Source organism: Balaenoptera physalus (genome assembly GCF_965194825.1).
Source record: "Balaenoptera physalus genome assembly, chromosome: 16".
Taxonomy (NCBI): Eukaryota; Metazoa; Chordata; class Mammalia; order Artiodactyla; family Balaenopteridae; genus Balaenoptera; species Balaenoptera physalus.
The window spans coordinates 89562725-89586218 of record NC_138898.1 but is presented as its reverse complement, the minus strand read 5'-3'; the positions used below and the strand labels follow the sequence as shown (position 1 = coordinate 89586218).

At 47.0% G+C, this 23494-nt stretch overlaps 3 protein-coding genes across 45 annotated transcripts in view; 2 read left to right on the top strand and 1 right to left on the bottom strand.

The window, feature by feature from the left end:
• Positions 1-23494, bottom strand: part of LOC309644876 (uncharacterized protein) — a 140822-nt gene that overhangs the window by 99570 nt on the left and 17758 nt on the right. Inside the window, exon 4 of one of the 43 annotated variants that reach the window (XM_082429128.1) lies at positions 11450-11769. The exons of the other annotated variants lie outside the window; for them this stretch is intronic. Within the exon in view, the coding sequence (XP_082285254.1) occupies positions 11654-11769 (116 nt within the window). The 3' untranslated portion in view covers positions 11450-11653. Of the gene's footprint in view, positions 1-11449; positions 11770-23494 lie in introns of those variants that run through there. 43 annotated transcript variants of the gene reach the window in all.
• LOC309646092 (speedy protein E4-like) lies at positions 3116-9864 on the top strand (the record flags this gene model as incomplete). Its single annotated transcript, XM_082432074.1, has 6 exons — positions 3116-3224; positions 3746-3961; positions 4606-4664; positions 5145-5230; positions 6758-6926; positions 7087-9864. The coding sequence occupies 6 exons, from the start codon at positions 3116-3118 to the stop codon at positions 7144-7146; spliced, it is 699 nt and encodes a 232-aa protein (XP_082288200.1). The 3' UTR covers positions 7147-9864.
• On the top strand, positions 17063-23045 carry LOC309646091 (speedy protein E4-like; the record flags this gene model as incomplete). The annotated part of the gene is made up of 7 exons (XM_082432073.1): positions 17063-17171; positions 17693-17908; positions 18553-18611; positions 19092-19177; positions 20705-20873; positions 21034-21138; positions 22961-23045. 6 exons carry the CDS (start codon positions 17063-17065, stop codon positions 21091-21093), a joined length of 699 nt encoding a protein of 232 aa, XP_082288199.1. The 3' UTR covers positions 21094-21138; positions 22961-23045.

The window sequence follows — 23494 nt, the reverse complement described above, 5'->3', positions numbered from 1 at the left end:
ACCTGGGCTTCACCGGCTCAGGAAACACACCACTTGTTGCTGGGCTTTTACAGCTTTATTTCCGTATAACTGATATACAAAGTCCAGTCCAGGTTTAATTTGTATAACTTGATGAGTTTGGACATATGCACACACCTGTGATACCATCACCACCATCACGGTAATATACTCATCACTTCCAAAAGATTCCTTCTATCCCTTTGTGTCTGTGTATGTGTGTTAGGAATACTTAACACAGCACCAGGTACATGAAAAGGTGCTCAACGTCACTAATCATCCGGGAAATGCAAATCAAAATCATCATGAGATGTTACCTCACATCTGTTAGAATGGCTACAATTTTTTCTTCCTTTTTAAACATACAGTTGTCAAGGTTGTAGAGAAATCGTAACCCTTGCATATTGTAGGCAGGAATGTAACATCGTGCAGGCACTGTGGAAAACAGTATGGAGTTTTCTCAAAATCTTTTAAATAAAAATTCCATATGATCCAGCAATCCCACTTCTGGGTATACAGGCCCAGCTCAGAGACATTGCAGCTTCAGTTCCAGAACACTGCAATGAAGCAAATACCGCCACAACGCAAGTCACATGAATTTTCTGGTGTACCCGTGCATGAAAAACTGACGTTTACACTATACTGTAGTCTGTTAAGTGTGCGATAGCCTTGTGTCTAAAAAAACAACGTACATACCTTTATTGAAATATACTTTAGGGAAGAGAAATATACATCAATGGAACAGGATAGGAAGCCCAGAGATAAACCCACGCACATATGGTCACCTTATCTTTGATGAAGGAGGCAAGAATATACAGTGGAGAAAAGACAGCCTCTTCAATAAGTGGGGCTGGGAAAACTGGACAGCTACCTGTCAAAGAATGAAATGAGAACACTACCTAACACCATAACACAAAAGTAAACTCAAAATGGATTAAAGACCTAAATGTAAGGCCCGACACCAGAAAACTCTTAGAGGAAAACATAGGAAGAACACTCTATCACATAAATCACAGCAAGATCCTTTTTAACCCATCTCTTAGAAAAATGGAAATAAAAACAAAAATAAACAAATGGGACCTAAGGAAACTTAAAAGCTTTTGCACAGCAAAGGAAACCATAAACAAGACAAAAGAACAACCCTCAGAGTGGGAGAAAATATTTGTAAACGAAGCAACTGACAAAGGATTCATCTCCAAAATATACAAGCGGCTCACGCAGCTCAGTATCAAAGAAACAAACAACTCAATCCAAAAATGGACACAAGACCTAAATGGACATTTCTCCAAAGAAGATATAAGATTGCCAACAAACACGTGAAAAGGATGCTCAACAACACTAATCATTAGAGAAATGCAAATCAAAACTACAATGAGGTATCACCTCACACCACTCAGAATGGCCATCATCAAAAAATCTACAAACAATAAATGCTGGAGAGGGTGTGGAGAAAAGGGAACCCTCCTCCTGCACTGTTGCTGGGAACGTACACTGATACAGCCACTATGAAGAACACTATGGAGGTTCCTTAAAAAACTAAAAATAGAACTACCATACGACCCAGCAATCCCACTACTGGGCATATACCCTGAGAAAACCATAATTCAAAAAGAGTCATGTACCAAAATGTTCATTGCAGCTCTATTTACAATAGCCAGGACATGGAAGCAACCTAAGTGTCCATCATCGGATGAATGGATAAAGAAGATGTGGCACATATATATGATGGAATATTACTCAGCCATAAAAAGAAATGAAATGGAGGTATTTGTAGTGAGGTGGATGGAGTTAGAGTCTGTCATACGGAGTGAAGTAAGTCAGAAAGAGAAAAACAAATACAGTATGCTAACACATATATATGGAGTCTAAGAAAAAAAAAAAAAGGTCATGAAGAACCTAGTGGCAAGACGGGAATAAAGACACAGACCTACTAGAGAATGGACTTGAGGATATGGGGAGGGGGAGGGCTGAGATGTGACAGGGTGAGAGAGTGGCATGGACATATATACACTACCAAATGTAAAATAGATAGCTAGTGGGAAGCAGCCGCATAGCACAGAGAGATCAGCTCGGTGCTTTGTGACCACCTAGCGGAGGGGGACAGGGAGGGTGGGAGGAAGGGAGATGCAAGAGGAAAGAGATATGGGAACATATGTATATGTATAACTGATTCACTTCGTTATAAAGCAGAAACTAACACACCATTGTCAAGCAATTATACTCCAACAAAGATGTTTAAAAAAAAAAAATTTTGGTAAGTAGACTAGAATTTCTTAATTGGAATCGAGGGGCAGGCTTTGGACAATCCATGGACTCCGTGAAATCCAAAGGTGCCCTTTTTTGTTGTTCTGTGTTTGTTTGTAGACCCCTTTGAAGGGTGCGTGAGCACCTGTCCTTCTCTCTGGTTTTAGCTTCTCAAAATGGCTCTTGGACTCAAAGGTGCCTGAGGGTGGCGGACGTGTGCTCCCCCAGTACAGAATTCTGAACACAGTGTCAGGACACATTGAGCAGAAGAGCTTTGCCAAACTGCGTGTTTTAACGTAACTTTTCAATCCAGTCAGTCAGTGCACCTGGGATCTTTTTTACATACTTATCTCACTCTTACAAGGCTTAACCGTTGCTGCTTCTCCTAAGTTTCCTTGTCCCTCTCCCCACTCTCCCACCAGGCCGTGGAAAAGGAATGGGAGCGAGGGGGAGAGTCCAGCAGGGAGAGGGCAGCGCACCTGCTGGGAAGCGGTAAAGAGGGGTCCGGACACCTTGAGGGGGCTTTTGGAGGACGGGCAGAGGTTGGGTCAGTGGCAGGAGATACCATTTACCCCTGATCTCTGGGACAAGCGCACACATAGGTCTGACAGTTACTTGTGTTTTCATTCAGACTGGTTGCCAGTTTGACCCATGATGACGTCACAGGCTTCCGACCTTCCTGATTGGAAGGACCAGACTCCGTGTCGCTCGGCAGCAGAGGTGGACAATAGCATCTCGCCAGAGCTTTTCTCCACTGCCAGTTGCCCCGCAGCTCGGAGAAGGGACGACCACTTGTGTTTTGCCCAAGTCCAGAAGAAGAGTTGGGACAAAGCAGAGTCTACGCTTCGAGGAAGGGAAGAGTTTGGGAGAAATCATGGCCAATCGTCAACCGAGTTCCCAGGTGGAGGACCAGGACTCCCAGCCCAGCTCCTCAGGGGACCCCCTGGAGGTGACTGTCAACGAAGAAAGCCCAGGACCGTCAGGTGAGGGAGCTGGCACGAGAAGGAATTTCAGAGGCTTGACCAGTAAGGAGGAAAGGGTACAGAGGTCGGGAAGGAGCACCTGCGTCAGGTGCCTATGAAAGAAGGGAGACATTCAGAAAGCCAGGGATTGAGGGAGGAGAGGACAGGAGCTGGGGACACGGAAACCCTGGGAAGCAAGAAAGAGGGTTAGGAGATGAGATCCAAGGATGAGAGAGGGGAAGAGAGGAAACAAGGGGAGGGTTCTTTTTCTTCTTTTTTCCTAGTGGGAGAAATTCTCTACCATGAGAAAGAGTTTTCAGGACAGGAAGCTGGAAAAATGACAAAATGAGACAGGGGAGGGATAGGTAGATATGGGCAGAGAAAGATGGAAAGATGACTTGGGGCAAGGTCAGAGGTCTATGAGACTGAAAAGGGTAGGGGTGTTTCGGGGGGGAGGCGGAGTCGGGGTGGGGTTGGGTGGTCACCAGTGGCTGAATTCCCAAGACGAGAACGTCCTATTGTAGTCTCTTGTCTTTTCTCAGCCCCCTGGGCCGGCTGCAGCTCCCCGCCTCAGCGCCCTGGCTGTAAGAGGAAGAGGTCAGTGGCGTTCAGAGAGGAGGAGGAGGAGGGCGAGCCGGCCACTGAGGCCCAGGACACCTGGGTCGTGGAGTCGCTGAGTGGGCTCAAGATGAAGCTCAAGCGACAGCGGGTGTCTTCAGTGCTGCCTGAGCACCACGAGGTCTTCAACAGGATGCTCGGTAAGGACCAGCATCCCCCGCCCCCCGCCCAGCACCTTCCAATCCTATACTTGAAAAGCAAACAAACAAAAACTTCCAATGACTACACTTTCCCAATGGAAAAGAATTCCCTGCTAGTTGGTGCGCTCTCCGTCCCTGGCGGACTGTCTACGGGTAAAGGACACAGGGGACACATAAATGATACAGGATTAGGTTAGACTTACAAGTGATACAAGACTAGGTCAGATTTAGAAATGATACAGGATTAGGTTCGCTTGGTTTCAACTGTACCCCTGAGACTCTAGCTCTTACTGGCCTTTTGAATCTTACTGGCGTGGGGCGGGGGTGGGGGGGGCTGACAAGCCACCTTCGCCCCCTGACGTGACTGTCAATTGAGAAATTGGCTGTGAGTAACTCGATGCCCTCTGCACTGGTACGTGAATGCATGATGAAGGGGCATCACTCCCTGTCACTCGGCCCCCCTAGAAGGGGAGTCACCCCTTTTCCTCCCACAGCGAATGGTCTTCCCTCCCCTCTTCCCATCAGCTTCGCCCTGGGCCACATCTTGGCATTTCCCCAGGGGGGGCGCGGTTCTCCCTCTTGGCTCTGGAATGCTCCCACGACAGCCCTGTTCCCACTGGCAAACATCTGCCCTCTTTTCACAGAGGATCCCGTCGTTAGGAAATTCCTCGCCTGGGACAAAAACCTGCGGGTATCTGACAAGGTAAGTCCCCCACTGAGATGGATTCCTGCTCCAGCGCCTGTCCTGGGTGGGCACGCGGGGTGCTTTCTACACCCACGTTTCCACTCCCCTCCCAACCTGATGCCTTGTCAACACTTCCCTCCAGGGGCCTCGAGGTCCCCACTGGGATCTGAGCCCCAGGTGTGCCCCTTTGGTGGTTGCTGCCTAAGTCCCCTCTCCTCTCAGCTGCTGGGGACTCGCCTTGGCTCCGGTTCATCAAACACCGTCCAGTGCCAGCGGCCCGAAGTCCACGCCCTCAAACCCACAGCCTCGCATCCTTGGAGCGTCGCAAACTCTGACCTTCTGTCCCCTCCCCTCCCCCAAATAATCAGGCTCACCCAACACGGGGGTCTCTTCTCCAAGTGGCACCACCCATTCCTCGTCCCCTGCTCCCTTATCCCACTGTTTTTCCTCTTCCACGATGCGACCTCTCTCCTACGTTTTTTTCCCTCTTTCCATCAGTATCTCCTGTCGATGGTGATAGCTTATTTCAGCCGGGCCGGGCTCTTCTCCTGGCAATTCCAGAGAATCCATTTCTTTATAGCTCTGTGAGTATCTTGCTCCATCCCCTCCATCAATATTCAACACCCTGGGAGGGCGCAGGGAGAGACCTGGGGCTCTGACCTTTCATCTATTTTTTTAAACCCCTCTGTACCGTTTACGCTGGCTGTGAAAATGACAGGATTACAGCAGAGTGGTTTCTTTTTCAAACGAAGTTATGTTTTTTATACCATTCATTGACAAAACAAACTGCCCTAATGTCAATTAAAACACTGAACGAAACAAAGCAAAACACGAAACCTTCCTAAGAGGAGAGGAAGAAAGAACTGACACCATCCTGCCCACAAGTAAATAGACTTGAGACGTTTCCGGTTCTCATTCTCCGGTCTCGGGTCTTCCCACATCAGCACCAAGTGTGATTATCTTCCGTTTCTGCGTTCCCACGACAAATGCCACAATCGGGGCCCTTATCACATAGCGCGGACCTGGTAGAAAATGCTCCCCACTGATGTTTCTTCCACGTCTCCCAAGCCAGTCGGCTCTATTTGCCTGCATGTCCTTCCAAAACCCAGGTCTGACCGCTTCACACAATGTCATTGGCTAATTACGTGCCAAATCAAGGCCAGAGTTCTGGGTTGGAATTCAACTCTCTCTGCAATCTCCATCACACTGTCCTGATACTTTATTCCTTGGTGTCACTGTTCCTTCCAAATACCCTGCCCTCTAAGTTTCTATTGTGCTTTTCTGTCCAGGGATCTTTCCCACACATTTACCTGAAGAAAATGACCCTATCCTTAAAGTGGGTTCAAACACCAAAACCTTCACGATGCCTGATCTCCCTAACTTCTGCATCCCGGAGGCACTTTACTTAAAATCGTATTAGAATGTGATGCTTTGCATTACAGTCATTTCTTATCTCCCCCCTTCCCCTTCCCCAGTCCCATTAGACTAGACACAATGTGGAAGGCAGGTCTTGTCAAAATGTCAATGCATTCCCAAAACACTCAGCACAATTCTTTTCATTTTGCGAATGTTTGTTATTGTGAGTCTTCGAGGTAATCGGTATTGCATTTGGCTACCAGATAAAATGTTCATCCATTCATTCATTCATTCATTCATCTAATGAAACCTTATAAAGTACACCCTACACGCTGGGGAATATGAGGTGATGGGAACAGAGATTCACAAAAGGCTGTTGAATTAATGCATCAAGATGAACCAAGCCCTAAATGTGTCATTTGGTAGGAGAGGGACGAATGCAGAAATAGATCAGATCAGCTCCTGCCCTCAGGAACTGTACATACACCTACAACATAGGGAGAGAGGTGTGTGCACATACAACAAGTTGAAGGGAACAGGGGGTTTGGATTTTCTCCGCAGCATCAAGGTGTGAGAGGCACCCTTGCGAAGGTCCTGCCTGGCAGTGGCGCCTTGATGACTGGGCGGCTCTCGGGGACGCTGGGCAGGGCTGGGTGGGTCGTGTCAGGATGCTCAGCCTGCCTCTTTTCTGGGAAGCTGATCTCAAGTGGAGGCCCTTCCTGTGCTGATAACAGCCACCTGATGTCTTTCCCCAGCTATGTGGCCAACGACATGGAAGAGGACAACCAGGCCCCCAAACAGGCCATCTTTTCGTTCCTCTATGGAAAGAACCGCTCCCAGCGTCCCTTGTTCCACAAACTGCGTCTCCAGTTCATCCGTTCCATGGGCTGGAACGCTAGGGTCACTCGGGAAGAGTGCGAGCAGGTGGGTGGGCTGTGGCGGTCTGGGGGAGGGGCCGGGCCGGAGAGGAGGTGGGGATCATGGGGGATTCGGTCTGGGACTTGGGGACGGACGAGAAAGAACCGGACGCGGGGCACGGGGAGGCAGCGTCATCCTCATTTCCAGGGGCTGTTTGTCTTTCCAGATCCAGGCTTTTGATCCAGAGCTCTGGGTGTGGGGAAGAGATCGCGCCCTCTTGCCCTAGAGGCCCCAGGACCACGCAGGCCTGAGGTCATCGGCCTGCGCAAAGGTAGGTCTGCGTCCGCAAAGGTGCGGGCGGAATGACGCGTTGCTTACTGAGGAAATCGGAGGAATCCCACTGCTGGACCCACATCACCTCTCACGCTGTGAAGGGGGCCAGCCGGGCACACAGCCACACGCCGACTCAGCGCCCAGCCGCGGCCTCACAGCCACACACACACACCAGCACCGTGGGGCCCGTGGGCGCCAGACCTCGGGGAAACCAGTCTGTCACAGACGCATGGGTCTCACTGAAGTCATTTCACCCAAAGCAATTGGGTCCAAATAACAGCTCTGATGAGATGGTGGTGATTTTTTTCCATATACGGTGTTTCGAGTTTCTCTTTTTAATTCATTTTTGGCCTTACATCCCTCAGGGATATGGGTTCTAGGATTTACCTACCACAAAGTAAACGTCTACAAACAGGATATTAGATGGAACAGCCTACACGTTCAATAAGAAAAGACCAATTATGACTAGCTTTATTTTCATCCAAATTTACTTTCCAATTGCTTACGGCCAGATCACCTGTGACTCTTTATTTCCCCTGACTCACCACTTCTGGACCAATGATTCCTCTTGTACAATTCACCTTTTCCCCCTCAACTTTATGGTCAAGACGGTTTATCAGAACGAGTGACGGTTAAGGAATGCCACCTTCAGCATGGCTTGTTACAATGGACACATTAGAGTTCTAGATGTGGGCAGAGGATTGAGCAAACATTTGGTTGAAATCTTGCAAACTAGCTGCCTTAGTCCGTTCGACCTGCCCTAACAAGATACTACAGACTGCGTGGCTTATAAACAACAGACCGCAGTCTCTTTTACAAGGGCAATAATCTCATTCATGAGGGCTCTACCCCATGACCTAATAACCTCCCAAAGACCCCACCCTCCTAATACCAGCCCCTTAGCGGTTAAGATTTTAAGATTTCAACATAAGAATTTGGGGGGACACAAACATTCAGCCCATAACACTAACCAAGTTGAGGACTGACTATTATTTAAACATTAGGATCCAGGGACTTCCCTGGTGGCTCAGTGGTTAAGAATCCGCCTGCCAACGCAGGGCACACGGGTTCGAGCCCTCGTCCGGGAAGACCCCGCATGCCGCGGAGCAACTAAGCCCGTGCGCCACAACTACTGAGCCTGCGCTCTAGAGCCCACGAGCCACAACTACTGAGCCTGTACTCTAGAGCCCGCAAGCCACAACTACTGAGCCTGTGCGCCTAGAGCCCGTGCTCCGCCACAACAGAAGCGTCATGAGAAGCAACGGAGAGTGGTCCTCGCTCACCACAACTAGAGAAAGCCCACGCGCAGCAACAAAGACCCAATGCAGCCAAAAATAAAATAAAGAAAATAAGTCAATTAAAAATTAATAATAAAATAGACATTAGGATCCAGGATTAGGATTAGGGATCAGGCAGCAGGTCTCCTGGTCCACGATGCTGACCGGTCAGTGATGTCTGTAGTGTGGTTCCAAGTTCAGAGTTTAAGTGGTGCCAAAGGACCAAGGTGAGTTAAGACTAAAGCAGCATTCTCCAAATGCCAGCTCCCTGAGCAGAATCACCTGGAGTCTTGGCTATAAAGCAGATGACTGGGCCTGACTTTAGGTGTATTCAGTAGTTTTTGCAGTCAGGCTCACCAACCTCCAAGAATCGCACTTGAAAACAATGAATGGTTCAGGATTGGGGCTCCGAATGGAGAATTTGAGATAAAACTGCCATCATAAATGAGTCTCAATTCTGGTGAGAACTAAGAATGTGAAAACCTTTGTATCTGGACAGTTGCCACTTTGAAATCTGACGTCCTTGCTCCTTCTCTTACTTCCAGATCACAGAGCCCAGGAGAGATGAGGATGTTGCACAGGAGGTCAATCCACACGCTGACGACAGCCGTGAGGAAGGGAGGGAGAAGCCTCTTGTGCAGATGATCGGGAAGAACCCAGCGTCTTCTAGAACGAGCTCAAGAGAGTTTTCGTGTCACACTCCTGAGAGCGGGGCGTGCTTCTAGGAGTCTGTGGCAGGACAATAAGAAATCAGGGTTCTGTCACGTTCCATCCCTTTGGAAGGCACCACCCCAATTTTCAGATCATTTCATTCAAATCTCCCCTGAGATGAACACTGGAGGTCCCATTTTTTACACACTTCTTTGCCCCAGTCTAGAAGCATTTGAAGGTGGCGTGTAGGGGGCTCAGAACAGGAGGGAATAACTTTAAAATATATAATTAGAGCCACACGGTCATAACTGATGACTTAACTTTCACTGGCTTATTTTGAAAATGTCACCTACAGAAGTACTGTATTTTTGTATTTTATATTTATAGATGTATTTTAAATAGTTTTGAAATAGTCTTCATTGTGAAACATCTTATTCCCACCAAGTTTTGTGATGAGTATTACAGCTGTTGTATATTTACACCTATATACAATTTTATTCACATTTTCAAGAGAGATTTTTGGTTTTATCTATGACATAATATACATTTTATCTATTACATAACATTTCCATTCTACTTATAGCTAGGTGGGTATTTCCTCCCAATTCTTGTAAGCATAAATTTCTATATTTTTAGTTCTCATTACTGAATTGTGGGAATTCAGTCGTAAGTTTTTAACTTCTCTCAACAAGTTTGTATGTTATTTTAGATTATTAAAGAGTACCGTGCAATGCAGCTTTTGGGGAAATGTAATAAAGATGAAAGTCTTCTCACAATCATGATGTGTGTGGTCATTACCAGTCGGCTTCGCCTGTTTGCTGCCCAACGAGGTGTGGCTTAATGGCGTTGTGATTATCCAACCACATTTCTTAACTCTGAAAAATAATCCTGAATTATTTTTCATGGAGGAAAAACTACAGAAGATGAGGCAGATCTTACGTCGTTCAGGACTCCAGTACTGAGAGACAAGTGTTGGGTAAAAGGAAACATAGCTTTACTGAGGAAGCCAGCAGCCCAGGGGAGAAGGTGGACTCGTCCCAAAGAACCAACTCTCCCCTCCTGAGGTTTTGCTTGAGGACTATATAGGGAAAAGAGAAAGGGGCTGCGTGTTGAAGACAGGGTCACAGGGTGCGTGATCAGCTCACGGACATTCTTCTGATTGGTCGGTGGTGAGGTAGCGGGGACTCAACATCATCAGCCTTCTGCTTCCAACGGGTCTGGGGTCTGCGTGCTTGTGGGCAGCACGCAGTTAACTTCTTCCACCTGCTGGGGGTTTCAGTCTCTGCAAAACAGCTCCAAGGACGTGGCTCAGAATATTACCCGATAGCCCTTGAGGAGGAACTAAAGGCCCTGGACTTCGTTTAACGGCTAAAGTATGATGATTTTGTCTTTGCTGTTTTTTCGGCCACGCCACGCAGCTTGTGGGATCGTAGTTCCCTGACCAGGGATCAAAAACAGGCCTCTAGCAGTGGAAGCGCACAGTCCTAACCCCTGAAATGCCAGGGAATTCCTGACAGTACACTTTAAAGAGAAAAAACCAGACCAAAAGGAACACAGTTTTAAGGAAGCTTAACTTTCTCAGAAATGCAGAAATTTTGTTGTGCATTTATTTTCTTTCTTTTTTTTTTAATACATTTATTTATTTATTTATTTATTTATTTATTTATTTTTCTCTGCGTTGGGTCTTCGCTGCTGCACGTGGGCTCTCTCTAGTTGCGGTGAGCGGGGGCTTCTCTTCGTTCTGGTGCGTCGGCTGCTCAATGCGGTGGCTTCTCTTGTTGCGGAGCATGGGCTCTAGGCACGTGGGTTCCAGTAGTTGTGGCTCACGGGCTCTAGAGGATTTTTTATTGTTTACTTTTTGCAAGTATTCATCAAATGCGTATTACTTGAATGAATGACAAATCATTTCTTCCAGCAATCTTCAAACTGCTTAAAACTATGACAATATTTAGCGTTTCAAATTTCATATGACCTCACTCTCTCCGTGTTCTAGTTTCTAAAAGCATGTGGGATCTTCCCGGACCAGGGCTCGAACCCGTGTGCCTTGCACTGGCAGGCGGATTCTGAACCGCTGCACCACCAGGAAAGTCCCTGTGTATTTATTTTCAAGAAAATATGGCGGCCGGATGAATTCAGAACTAGGGGCAGAAAGCTCTTCCTGTGAGACATAGAATCTCTGCTGTTTAGGCAGATTTAGAGAACAACTTTTCCAACCACTTATTAAGGAGTCCGATACGCCACGAAAAAATATATCATTTTTACAGAGAGAAAACCAAACTCCAGCTTTGCATCAATATATTTGATACTTAAGAGAACCATAAGCTCTTTTTTGAAAATCTCTGCAATAATCATCAAAACTGAGCCACCTTCGGCTGAGACCGATACAATTCCCTTTCCACCAATCTCCGACAACTTTCTAGATTCATTCAGGTGGTGTCCTTCACTATCCTCTTTCTGGTGCTGGAACAATCGGTCATTTTACTTTAGGACCAAACTACTTTTGTTCCTGTTAATAAACAAAACTACATCTCATCATCTTGTATACAAAGTTGTATCTCTCGGTTGCTGGAACCAAGCAGGACCCTGCAGGGCCCTTCCATGTCCCCTGCCTCTTGCTTGTAAAACAGCTGCAGTCTCCCAGGCCTCCCCTGAGTCACAAAACAACAGGTTCAAGCAGTTCACGTTTAGGACAACAGCAGTCACAGAATCTTTAGTTCCTCCCCAAGGACATAAGTAACAGTGTCAGAGACACATTCCTAACTTGTTTTGCAGATACTAAAACCGCTACAAGAGGAGAGAGCTAACTGTATGGTGACCAGACTGGAGCTATGACATAAGCTGCTCCATCTTGAGCAGACCTGAACCAATGGCTTACACAATTCCAGGAACTGGCCTCAAGGAAATGGGAACAATCCAGCACTGGACTTGAAGATTAACTGTGCCGGAAACAATCAACATGACACTGACCACACCACTGCACGACCAATGTCAAGATGATGGTCAGAGCTGACTGTGCTACTCTGCATTGAGCCCCCACCTGCACAGCCCAGAGACTTCCCGTCTTTTCCCTATAAACCCCTTTTCCCTCTAACGGGCAACTGGGAGATGCTACTGGGAGATGCTTTGGGGGACACTAGTCCACCATCTTCCCAGCTTGCCAGCTTCCTGAATAAAGCATCTTTCTTCTTCCACCAACCCTTGTCTCTGGAACATTGACTTCTGAGCGATGAGCAGCTGCACCTGAGTTCTGTTCCAGCCGATAACATTACTATTGCTCAAGCCTCATTCATATTATATTCATAACAACTTTGAACCCAAGTTACTTCCATTGCACAAAGAAAACTAGGAGTGAATAACTGACAACTGCCCATCACACACCAGCACTGTAGGCTAGCAGAGCTCATGAACACACGTAACACAACTTTACGAAGCCACAAACATCCCTTACACAACTTCTCCAAGTGCCAGACACAAACACATTCATTAACACACCCACAGATACAGCCTCTAGGTAACAAATAAAAATATGCAGCAAGAGCATAGAACTTGAGATTATGCTTAGTGATCAACGTTTCAGGTTTCTGTCTTGCTTACAAATGACCTCGGTATCCAATGATTATCCAGTCAGTAACACAATTTAATATCAGTTCAAGGGTTTACGTAAACTAAAGATCTTGGAATGTATCGACAAGCTAACACAGTACAAAACATAGTTACTGTTGAAATAAAGTTTGTCAGAAGAATAATTAAATGTGGCTAAACACAAATTTACATTTTTCATAACCTTAAATATTAAGTAGAAGTAATGTTAGCTTATTTGATGGGTACACCTATATAAATTTAGGAAGAACACACCCAAGTAGAATTGTTTTCAATGTACGCCTAATACTGATAAATAAGATAGGAGTAACTTTGTATTAAACCAAAACTATTAAACTAGCTTCATTTGCCAAAGATTTACCTAAATTATGTAAACTTGAAGTCTTTAAATTTCTGAGTTGATTTTTTTGTTTGTTTGTTTTTTTGGCTGCACCGAGAGGCTTGCTGGATCTTAGTTCCCTGACCAGGGACTGAACCCGGACCCTGGCAGTGAAAGCACCGAGTCCTAACCACTGCACCACCAGGGAATTCCCTGACTTGATTTCCGTGAGAATACTTTTCTAGCACATTTAAAGTATCAGAAGTTCAAATTCCTTTCTCTCTGAGAATTTGAGGGATACATAATTTTTATAAGCACATTTGTATCTTTGTAAGCCAATCAGGACACAAACCCTTGAATTTAAGAGACTCTACAATCTACTTTAATAGATCCAGAAGTAGGAAAACATTACATACTCACACTGTCACAGGTAAAGGCCTTTCTGAATTACAGACACACAGACATACAGAGAAATGGAACTTTTACCTTCAGTTCTAAAGTCTTAGACATGGGTCAGGAATAAACACTCACCAGTCTAGAGATTAAAGAGCCGTTCTCCTCCCATTGGGCAAGAGATTCTTAACTGATTTGAGCTTGTCAAAGTAGACAAATAGACGAACAGAAAAGACTAAGAAAAGACTAACAAACCAGACCCTCTGTCACCTCTCACCTAACTGAGATTAGCTCTGTAGAAACTCAATCGCTTTACAGAGACCATCGAAAGTCTTCAAACGACAGAGCCAAACTCAGAATCACTGCTGCTACAAATGGGGAAGCACTTAGCTGTAATCTGAAAACAAAGCCGAAACACAAAAGTAACAGAAGGGGAAACTAAAGAAACGGAAAGTGAGCCAAGTTCAATGCCTGCTTGGGTGGGTTCAGCCCTGGGAGAGGAGAAAAGATGTACCTGGGCTTCACCGGCTCAGGAAACACACCACTTGTTGCTGGGCTTTTACAGCTTTATTTCCGTATAACTGATATACAAAGTCCAGTCCAGGTTTAATTTGTATAACTTGATGAGTTTGGACATATGCACACACCTGTGATACCATCACCACCATCACGGTAATATACTCATCACTTCCAAAAGATTCCTTCTATCCCTTTGTGTCTGTGTATGTGTGTTAGGAATACTTAACACAGCACCAGGTACATGAAAAGGTGCTCAACGTCACTAATCATCCGGGAAATGCAAATCAAAATCATCATGAGATGTTACCTCACATCTGTTAGAATGGCTACAATTTTTTCTTCCTTTTTAAACATACAGTTGTCAAGGTTGTAGAGAAATCGTAACCCTTGCATATTGTAGGCAGGAATGTAACATCGTGCAGGCACTGTGGAAAACAGTATGGAGTTTTCTCAAAATCTTTTAAATAAAAATTCCATATGATCCAGCAATCCCACTTCTGGGTATACAGGCCCAGCTCAGAGACATTGCAGCTTCAGTTCCAGAACACTGCAATGAAGCAAATACCGCCACAACGCAAGTCACATGAATTTTCTGGTGTACCCGTGCATGAAAAACTGACGTTTACACTATACTGTAGTCTGTTAAGTGTGCGATAGCCTTGTGTCTAAAAAAACAACGTACATACCTTTATTGAAATATACTTTAGGGAAGAGAAATATACATCAATGGAACAGGATAGGAAGCCCAGAGATAAACCCACGCACATATGGTCACCTTATCTTTGATGAAGGAGGCAAGAATATACAGTGGAGAAAAGACAGCCTCTTCAATAAGTGGGGCTGGGAAAACTGGACAGCTACCTGTCAAAGAATGAAATGAGAACACTACCTAACACCATAACACAAAAATAAACTCAAAATGGATTAAAGACCTAAAGGTAAGGCCCGACACCAGAAAACTCTTAGAGGAAAACATAGGAAGAACACTCTATCACATAAATCACAGCAAGATCCTTTTTAACCCATCTCTTAGAAAAATGGAAATAAAAACAAAAATAAACAAATGGGACCTAAGGAAACTTAAAAGCTTTTGCACAGCAAAGGAAACCATAAACAAGACAAAAGAACAACCCTCAGAGTGGGAGAAAATATTTGTAAACGAAGCAACTGACAAAGGATTCATCTCCAAAATATACAAGCGGCTCACGCAGCTCAGTATCAAAGAAACAAACAACTCAATCCAAAAATGGACACAAGACCTAAATGGACATTTCTCCAAAGAAGATATAAGATTGCCAACAAACACGTGAAAAGGATGCTCAACAACACTAATCATTAGAGAAATGCAAATCAAAACTACAATGAGGTATCACCTCACACCACTCAGAATGGCCATCATCAAAAAATCTACAAACAATAAATGCTGGAGAGGGTGTGGAGAAAAGGGAACCCTCCTCCTGCACTGTTGCTGGGAACGTACACTGATACAGCCACTATGGAGAACAGTATGGAGGTTCCTTAAAAAACTAAAAATAGAACTACCATACGACCCAGCAATCCCACTACTGGGCATATACCCTGAGAAAACCATAATTCAAAAAGAGTCATGTACCAAAATGTTCATTGCAGCTCTATTTACAATAGCCAGGACATGGAAGCAACCTAAGTGTCCATCATCGGATGAATGGATAAAGAAGATGTGGCACATATATATGATGGAATATTACTCAGCCATAAAAAGAAATGAAATGGAGGTATTTGTAGTGAGGTGGATGGAGTTAGAGTCTGTCATACGGAGTGAAGTAAGTCAGAAAGAGAAAAACAAATACAGTATGCTAACACATATATATGGAATCTAAGGAAAAAAAAAAAAAAGGTCATGAAGAACCTAGTGGCAAGACGGGAATAAAGACACAGACCTACTAGAGAATGGACTTGAGGATATGGGGAGGGGGAGGGCTGAGATGTGACAGGGTGAGAGAGTGGCATGGACATATATACACTACCAAATGTAAAATAGATAGCTAGTGGGAAGCAGCCGCATAGCACAGAGAGATCAGCTCGGTGCTTTGTGACCACCTAGCGGAGGGGGACAGGGAGGGTGGGAGGAAGGGAGATGCAAGAGGAAAGAGATATGGGAACATATGTATATGTATAACTGATTCACTTCGTTATAAAGCAGAAACTAACACACCATTGTCAAGCAATTATACTCCAACAAAGATGTTTAAAAAAAAAAAATTTTGGTAAGTAGACTAGAATTTCTTAATTGGAATCGAGGGGCAGGCTTTGGACAATCCATGGACTTCGTGAAATCCAAAGGTGCCCTTTTTTGTTGTTCTGTGTTTGTTTGTAGACCCCTTTGAAGGGTGCGTGAGCACCTGTCCTTCTCTCTGATTTTAGCTTCTCAAAATGGCTCTTGGACTCAAAGGTGCCTGAGGGTGGCGGACGTGTGCTCCCCCAGTACAGAATTCTGAACACAGTGTCAGGACACATTGAGCAGAAGAGCTTTGCCAAACTGCGTGTTTTAACGTAACTTTTCAATCCAGTCAGTCAGTGCACCTGGGATCTTTTTTACATACTTATCTCACTCTTATAAGGCTTAACCGTTGCTGCTTCTCCTAAGTTTCCTTGTCCCTCTCCCCACTCTCCCACCAGGCCGTGGAAAAGGAATGGGAGCGAGGGGGAGAGTCCAGCAGGGAGAGGGCAGCGCACCTGCTGGGAAGCGGTAAAGAGGGGTCCGGACACCTTGAGGGGGCTTTTGGAGGACGGGCAGAGGTTGGGTCAGTGGCAGGAGATACCATTTACCCCTGATCTCTGGGACAAGCGCACACATAGGTCTGACAGTTACTTGTGTTTTCATTCAGACTGGTTGCCAGTTTGACCCATGATGACGTCACAGGCTTCCGACCTTCCTGATTGGAAGGACCAGACTCCGTGTCGCTCGGCAGCAGAGGTGGACAATAGCATCTCGCCAGAGCTTTTCTCCACTGCCAGTTGCCCCGCAGCTCGGAGAAGGGACGACCACTTGTGTTTTGCCCAAGTCCAGAAGAAGAGTTGGGACAAAGCAGAGTCTACGCTTCGAGGAAGGGAAGAGTTTGGGAGAAATCATGGCCAATCGTCAACCGAGTTCCCAGGTGGAGGACCAGGACTCCCAGCCCAGCTCCTCAGGGGACCCCCTGGAGGTGACTGTCAACGAAGAAAGCCCAGGACCGTCAGGTGAGGGAGCTGGCACGAGAAGGAATTTCAGAGGCTTGACCAGTAAGGAGGAAAGGGTACAGAGGTCGGGAAGGAGCACCTGCGTCAGGTGCCTATGAAAGAAGGGAGACATTCAGAAAGCCAGGGATTGAGGGAGGAGAGGACAGGAGCTGGGGACACGGAAACCCTGGGAAGCAAGAAAGAGGGTTAGGAGATGAGATCCAAGGATGAGAGAGGGGAAGAGAGGAAACAAGGGGAGGGTTCTTTTTCTTCTTTTTTCCTAGTGGGAGAAATTCTCTACCATGAGAAAGAGTTTTCAGGACAGGAAGCTGGAAAAATGACAAAATGAGACAGGGGAGGGATAGGTAGATATGGGCAGAGAAAGATGGAAAGATGACTTGGGGCAAGGTCAGAGGTCTATGAGACTGAAAAGGGTAGGGGTGTTTCGGGGGGGAGGCGGAGTCGGGGTGGGGTTGGGTGGTCACCAGTGGCTGAATTCCCAAGACGAGAACGTCCTATTGTAGTCTCTTGTCTTTTCTCAGCCCCCTGGGCCGGCTGCAGCTCCCCGCCTCAGCGCCCTGGCTGTAAGAGGAAGAGGTCAGTGGCGTTCAGAGAGGAGGAGGAGGAGGGCGAGCCGGCCACTGAGGCCCAGGACACCTGGGTCGTGGAGTCGCTGAGTGGGCTCAAGATGAAGCTCAAGCGACAGCGGGTGTCTTCAGTGCTGCCTGAGCACCACGAGGTCTTCAACAGGATGCTCGGTAAGGACCAGCATCCCCCGCCCCCCGCCCAGCACCCTCCAATCCTATACTTGAAAAGCAAACAAACAAAAACTTCCAATGACTACACTTTCCCAATGGAAAAGAATTCCCTGCTAGTTGGTGCGCTCTCCGTCCCTGGCGGACTGTCTACGGGTAAAGGACACAGGGGACACATAAATGATACAGGATTAGGTTAGACTTACAAGTGATACAAGACTAGGTCAGATTTAGAAATGATACAGGATTAGGTTCGCTTGGTTTCAACTGTACCCCTGAGACTCTAGCTCTTACTGGCCTTTTGAATCTTACTGGCGTGGGGCGGGGGTGGGGGGGGCTGACAAGCCACCTTCGCCCCCTGACGTGACTGTCAATTGAGAAATTGGCTGTGAGTAACTCGATGCCCTCTGCACTGGTACGTGAATGCATGATGAAGGGGCATCACTCCCTGTCACTCAGCCCCCCTAGAAGGGGAGTCACCCCTTTTCCTCCCACAGCGAATGGTCTTCCCTCCCCTCTTCCCATCAGCTTCGCCCTGGGCCACATCTTGGCATTTCCCCAGGGGGGGCGCGGTTCTCCCTCTTGGCTCTGGAATGCTCCCACGACAGCCCTGTTCCCACTGGCAAACATCTGCCCTCTTTTCACAGAGGATCCCGTCGTTAGGAAATTCCTCGCCTGGGACAAAAACCTGCGGGTATCTGACAAGGTAAGTCCCCCACTGAGATGGATTCCTGCTCCAGCGCCTGTCCTGGGTGGGCACGCGGGGTGCTTTCTACACCCACGTTTCCACTCCCCTCCCAACCTGATGCCTTGTCAACACTTCCCTCCAGGGGCCTCGAGGTCCCCACTGGGATCTGAGCCCCAGGTGTGCCCCTTTGGTGGTTGCTGCCTAAGTCCCCTCTCCTCTCAGCTGCTGGGGACTCGCCTTGGCTCCGGTTCATCAAACACCGTCCAGTGCCAGCGGCCCGAAGTCCACGCCCTCAAACCCACAGCCTCGCATCCTTGGAGCGTCGCAAACTCTGACCTTCTGTCCCCTCCCCTCCCCCAAATAATCAGGCTCACCCAACACGGGGGTCTCTTCTCCAAGTGGCACCACCCATTCCTCGTCCCCTGCTCCCTTATCCCACTGTTTTTCCTCTTCCACGATGCGACCTCTCTCCTACGTTTTTTTCCCTCTTTCCATCAGTATCTCCTGTCGATGGTGATAGCTTATTTCAGCCGGGCCGGGCTCTTCTCCTGGCAATTCCAGAGAATCCATTTCTTTATAGCTCTGTGAGTATCTTGCTCCATCCCCTCCATCAATATTCAACACCCTGGGAGGGCGCAGGGAGAGACCTGGGGCTCTGACCTTTCATCTATTTTTTTAAACCCCTCTGTACCGTTTACGCTGGCTGTGAAAATGACAGGATTACAGCAGAGTGGTTTCTTTTTCAAACGAAGTTATGTTTTTTATACCATTCATTGACAAAACAAACTGCCCTAATGTCAATTAAAACACTGAACGAAACAAAGCAAAACACGAAACCTTCCTAAGAGGAGAGGAAGAAAGAACTGACACCATCCTGCCCACAAGTAAATAGACTTGAGACGTTTCCGGTTCTCATTCTCCGGTCTCGGGTCTTCCCACATCAGCACCAAGTGTGATTATCTTCCGTTTCTGCGTTCCCACGACAAATGCCACAATCGGGGCCCTTATCACATAGCGCGGACTTGGTAGAAAATGCTCCCCACTGATGTTTCTTCCACGTCTCCCAAGCCAGTCGGCTCTATTTGCCTGCATGTCCTTCCAAAACCCAGGTCTGACCGCTTCACACAATGTCATTGGCTAATTACGTGCCAAATCAAGGCCAGAGTTCTGGGTTGGAATTCAACTCTCTCTGCAATCTCCATCACACTGTCCTGATACTTTATTCCTTTGTGTCACTGTTCCTTCCAAATACCCTGCCCTCTAAGTTTCTATTGTGCTTTTCTGTCCAGGGATCTTTCCCACACATTTACCTGAAGAAAATGACCCTATCCTTAAAGTGGGTTCAAACACCAAAACCTTCACGATGCCTGATCTCCCTAACTTCTGCATCCCGGAGGCACTTTACTTAAAATCGTATTAGAATGTGATGCTTTGCATTACAGTCATTTCTTATCTCCCCCCTTCCCCTTCCCCAGTCCCATTAGACTAGACACAATGTGGAAGGCAGGTCTTGTCAAAATGTCAATGCATTCCCAAAACACTCAGCACAATTCTTTTCATTTTGCGAATGTTTGTTATTGTGAGTCTTCGAGGTAATCGGTATTGCATTTGGCTACCAGATAAAATGTTCATCCATTCATTCATTCATTCATTCATCTAATGAAACCTTATAAAGTACACCCTACACGCTGGGGAATATGAGGTGATGGGAACAGAGATTCACAAAAGGCTGTTGAATTAATGCATCAAGATGAACCAAGCCCTAAATGTGTCATTTGGTAGGAGAGGGATGAATGCAGAAATAGATCAGATCAGCTCCTGCCCTCAGGAACTGTACATACACCTACAACATAGGGAGAGAGGTGTGTGCACATACAACAAGTTGAAGGGAACAGGGGGTTTGGATTTTCTCCGCAGCATCAAGGTGTGAGAGGCACCCTTGCGAAGGTCCTGCCTGGCAGTGGCGCCTTGATGACTGGGCGGCTCTCGGGGACGCTGGGCAGGGCTGGGTGGGTCGTGTCAGGATGCTCAGCCTGCCTCTTTTCTGGGAAGCTGATCTCAAGTGGAGGCCCTTCCTGTGCTGATGACAGCCACCTGATGTCTTTCCCCAGCTATGTGGCCAACGACATGGAAGAGGACAACCAGGCCCCCAAACAGGCCATCTTTTCGTTCCTCTATGGAAAGAACCGCTCCCAGCGTCCCTTGTTCCACAAACTGCGTCTCCAGTTCATCCGTTCCATGGGCTGGAACGCTAGGGTCACTCGGGAAGAGTGCGAGCAGGTGGGTGGGCTGTGGCGGTCTGGGGGAGGGGCAGGGCCGGAGAGGAGATGGGGATCATGGGGGATTCGGTCTGGGACTTGGGGATGGACGAGAAAGAACCGGACGCGGGGCACGGGGAGGCAGCGTCATCCTCATTTCCAGGGGCTGTTTGTCTTTCCAGATCCAGGCTTTTGATCCAGAGCTCTGGGTGTGGGGAAGAGATCGCGCCCTCTTGCCCTAGAGGCCCCAGGACCACGCAGGCCTGAGGTCATCGGCCTGCGCAAAGGTAGGTCTGCGTCCGCAAAGGTGCGGGCGGAATGACGCGTTGCTTACTGAGGAAATCGGAGGAATCCCACTGCTGGACCCACATCACCTCTCACGCTGTGAAGGGGGCCAGCCGGGCACACAGCCACACGCCGACTCAGCGCCCAGCCGCGGCCTCACAGCCACACACACACACCAGCACCGTGGGGCCCGTGGGCGCCAGACCTCGGGCAAACCAGTCTGTCACAGACGCATGGTTCTCACTGAGGTCACTTCACCCAAAGCAGTTGGGTCCAAATAACAGCTCTGATGAGATGGTGATTTTTTTCCATATACGGTGTTTCGAGTTTCTCTTTTTAATTCATTTTTGGCCTTACATCCCTCAGGGATATGGGTTCTAGGATTTACCTACCACAAAGTAAATGTCTACAAACAGGATATTAGATGGAACAGCCTACACGTTCAATAAGAAAAGACCAATTATGACTAGCTTTATTTTCATCCAAATTTACTTTCCAATTGCTTACGGCCAGATCACCTGTGACTCTTTATTTCCCCTGACTCACCACTTCTGGACCAATGATTCCTCTTGTACAATTCACCTTTTCCCCCTCAACTTTATGGTCAAGGGGGTTTACCAGAACGAGTGACGGTTAAGGAATGCCATCTTCAGCATGGCTTGTTACAATGGACACATTAGAGTTCTAGATGTGGGCAGAGGATTGAGCAAACATTTGGTTGAAATCTTGCAAACTAGCTGCCTTAGTCCGTTCGACCTGCCCTAACAAGATACTACAGACTGCGTGGCTTATAAACAACAGACCACAGTCTCTTTTACAAGGGCAATAATCTCATTCATGAGGGCTCTACCCCATGACCTAATAACCTCCCAAAGACCCCCACCCTCCTAATACCAGCCACTTAGCGGTTAAGATTTTAAGATTTCAACATAAGAATTTGGGGGGACACAAACATTCAACCCATAACACTAACCAAGTTTAGGACTGACTATTATTTAAACATTAGGATCCAGGGACTTCCCTGGTGGCTCAGTGGTTAAGAATCCGCCTGCCAACGCAGGGCACACGGGTTCGAGCCCTCGTCCGGGAAGACCCCGCATGCCGCGGAGCAACTAAGCCCGTGCGCCACAACTACTGAGCCTGCGCTCTAGAGCCCACGAGCCACAACTACTGAGCCTGTACTCTACAGCCCGCAAGCCACAACTACTGAGCCTGTGCGCCTAGAGCCCGTGCTCCGCCACAACAGAAGCGTCATGAGAAGCAACGGAGAGTGGTCCTCGCTCACCACAACTAGAGAAAGCCCACGCACAGCAACAAAGACCCAATGCAGCCAAAAATAAAATAAAGAAAATAAGTCAATTAAAAATTAATAATAAAATAGACATTAGGATCCAGGATTAGGATTAGGGATCAGGCAGCAGGTCTCCTGGTCCACGATGCTGACTGGTCAGTGATGTCTGTAGTGTGGTTCCAAGTTCAGAATTTAAGTGGTGCCAAAGGACCAAGGTGAGTTAAGACTAAAGCAGCATTCTCCAAATGCCAGCTCCCTGAGCAGAATCACCTGGAGTCTTGGCTATAAAGCAGATGACTGGGCCTGACTTTAGGTGTATTCAGTAGTTTTTGCAGTCAGGCTCACCAAACTCCAAGAATCGCACTTGAAAACAATGAATGGTTCAGGATTGGGGCTCCGAATGGAGAATTTGAGATAAAACTGCAATCATAAATGAGTCTCAATTCTGGTGAGAACTAAGAATGTGAAAACCTTTGTATCTGGACAGTTGCCACTTTGAAATCTGACATGCTTGCTCCTTCTCTTACTTCCAGATCACAGAGCCCAGGAGAGATGAGGATGTTGCACAGGAGGTCAATCCACACGCTGACGACAGCCGTGAGGAAGGGAGGGAGAAGCCTCTTGTGCAGATGATCGGGAAGAACCCAGCGTCTTCTAGAACGAGCTCAAGAGAGTTTTCGTGTCACACTCCTGGGAGCGGGGCGTGCTTCTAGGAGTCTGTGGCAGGACAATAAGAAATCAGGGTTCTGTCACGTTCCATCCCTTTGGAAGGCACCACCCCAATTTTCAGATCATTTCATTCAAATCTCCCCTGAGATGAACAATGGAGGTCCCATTTTTTACACACTTCTTTGCCCCAGTCTAGAAGCATTTGAAGGTGGCGTGTAGGGGGCTCAGAACAGGAGGGAATAACTTTAAAATATATAATTAGAGCCACACGGTCATGACTGATGACTTAACTTTCACTGGCTTATTTTGAAAATGTCACCTACAGAAGTACTGTATTTTTGTATTTTATATTTATAGATGTATTTTAAATAGTTTTGAAATAGTCTTCATTGTGAAAC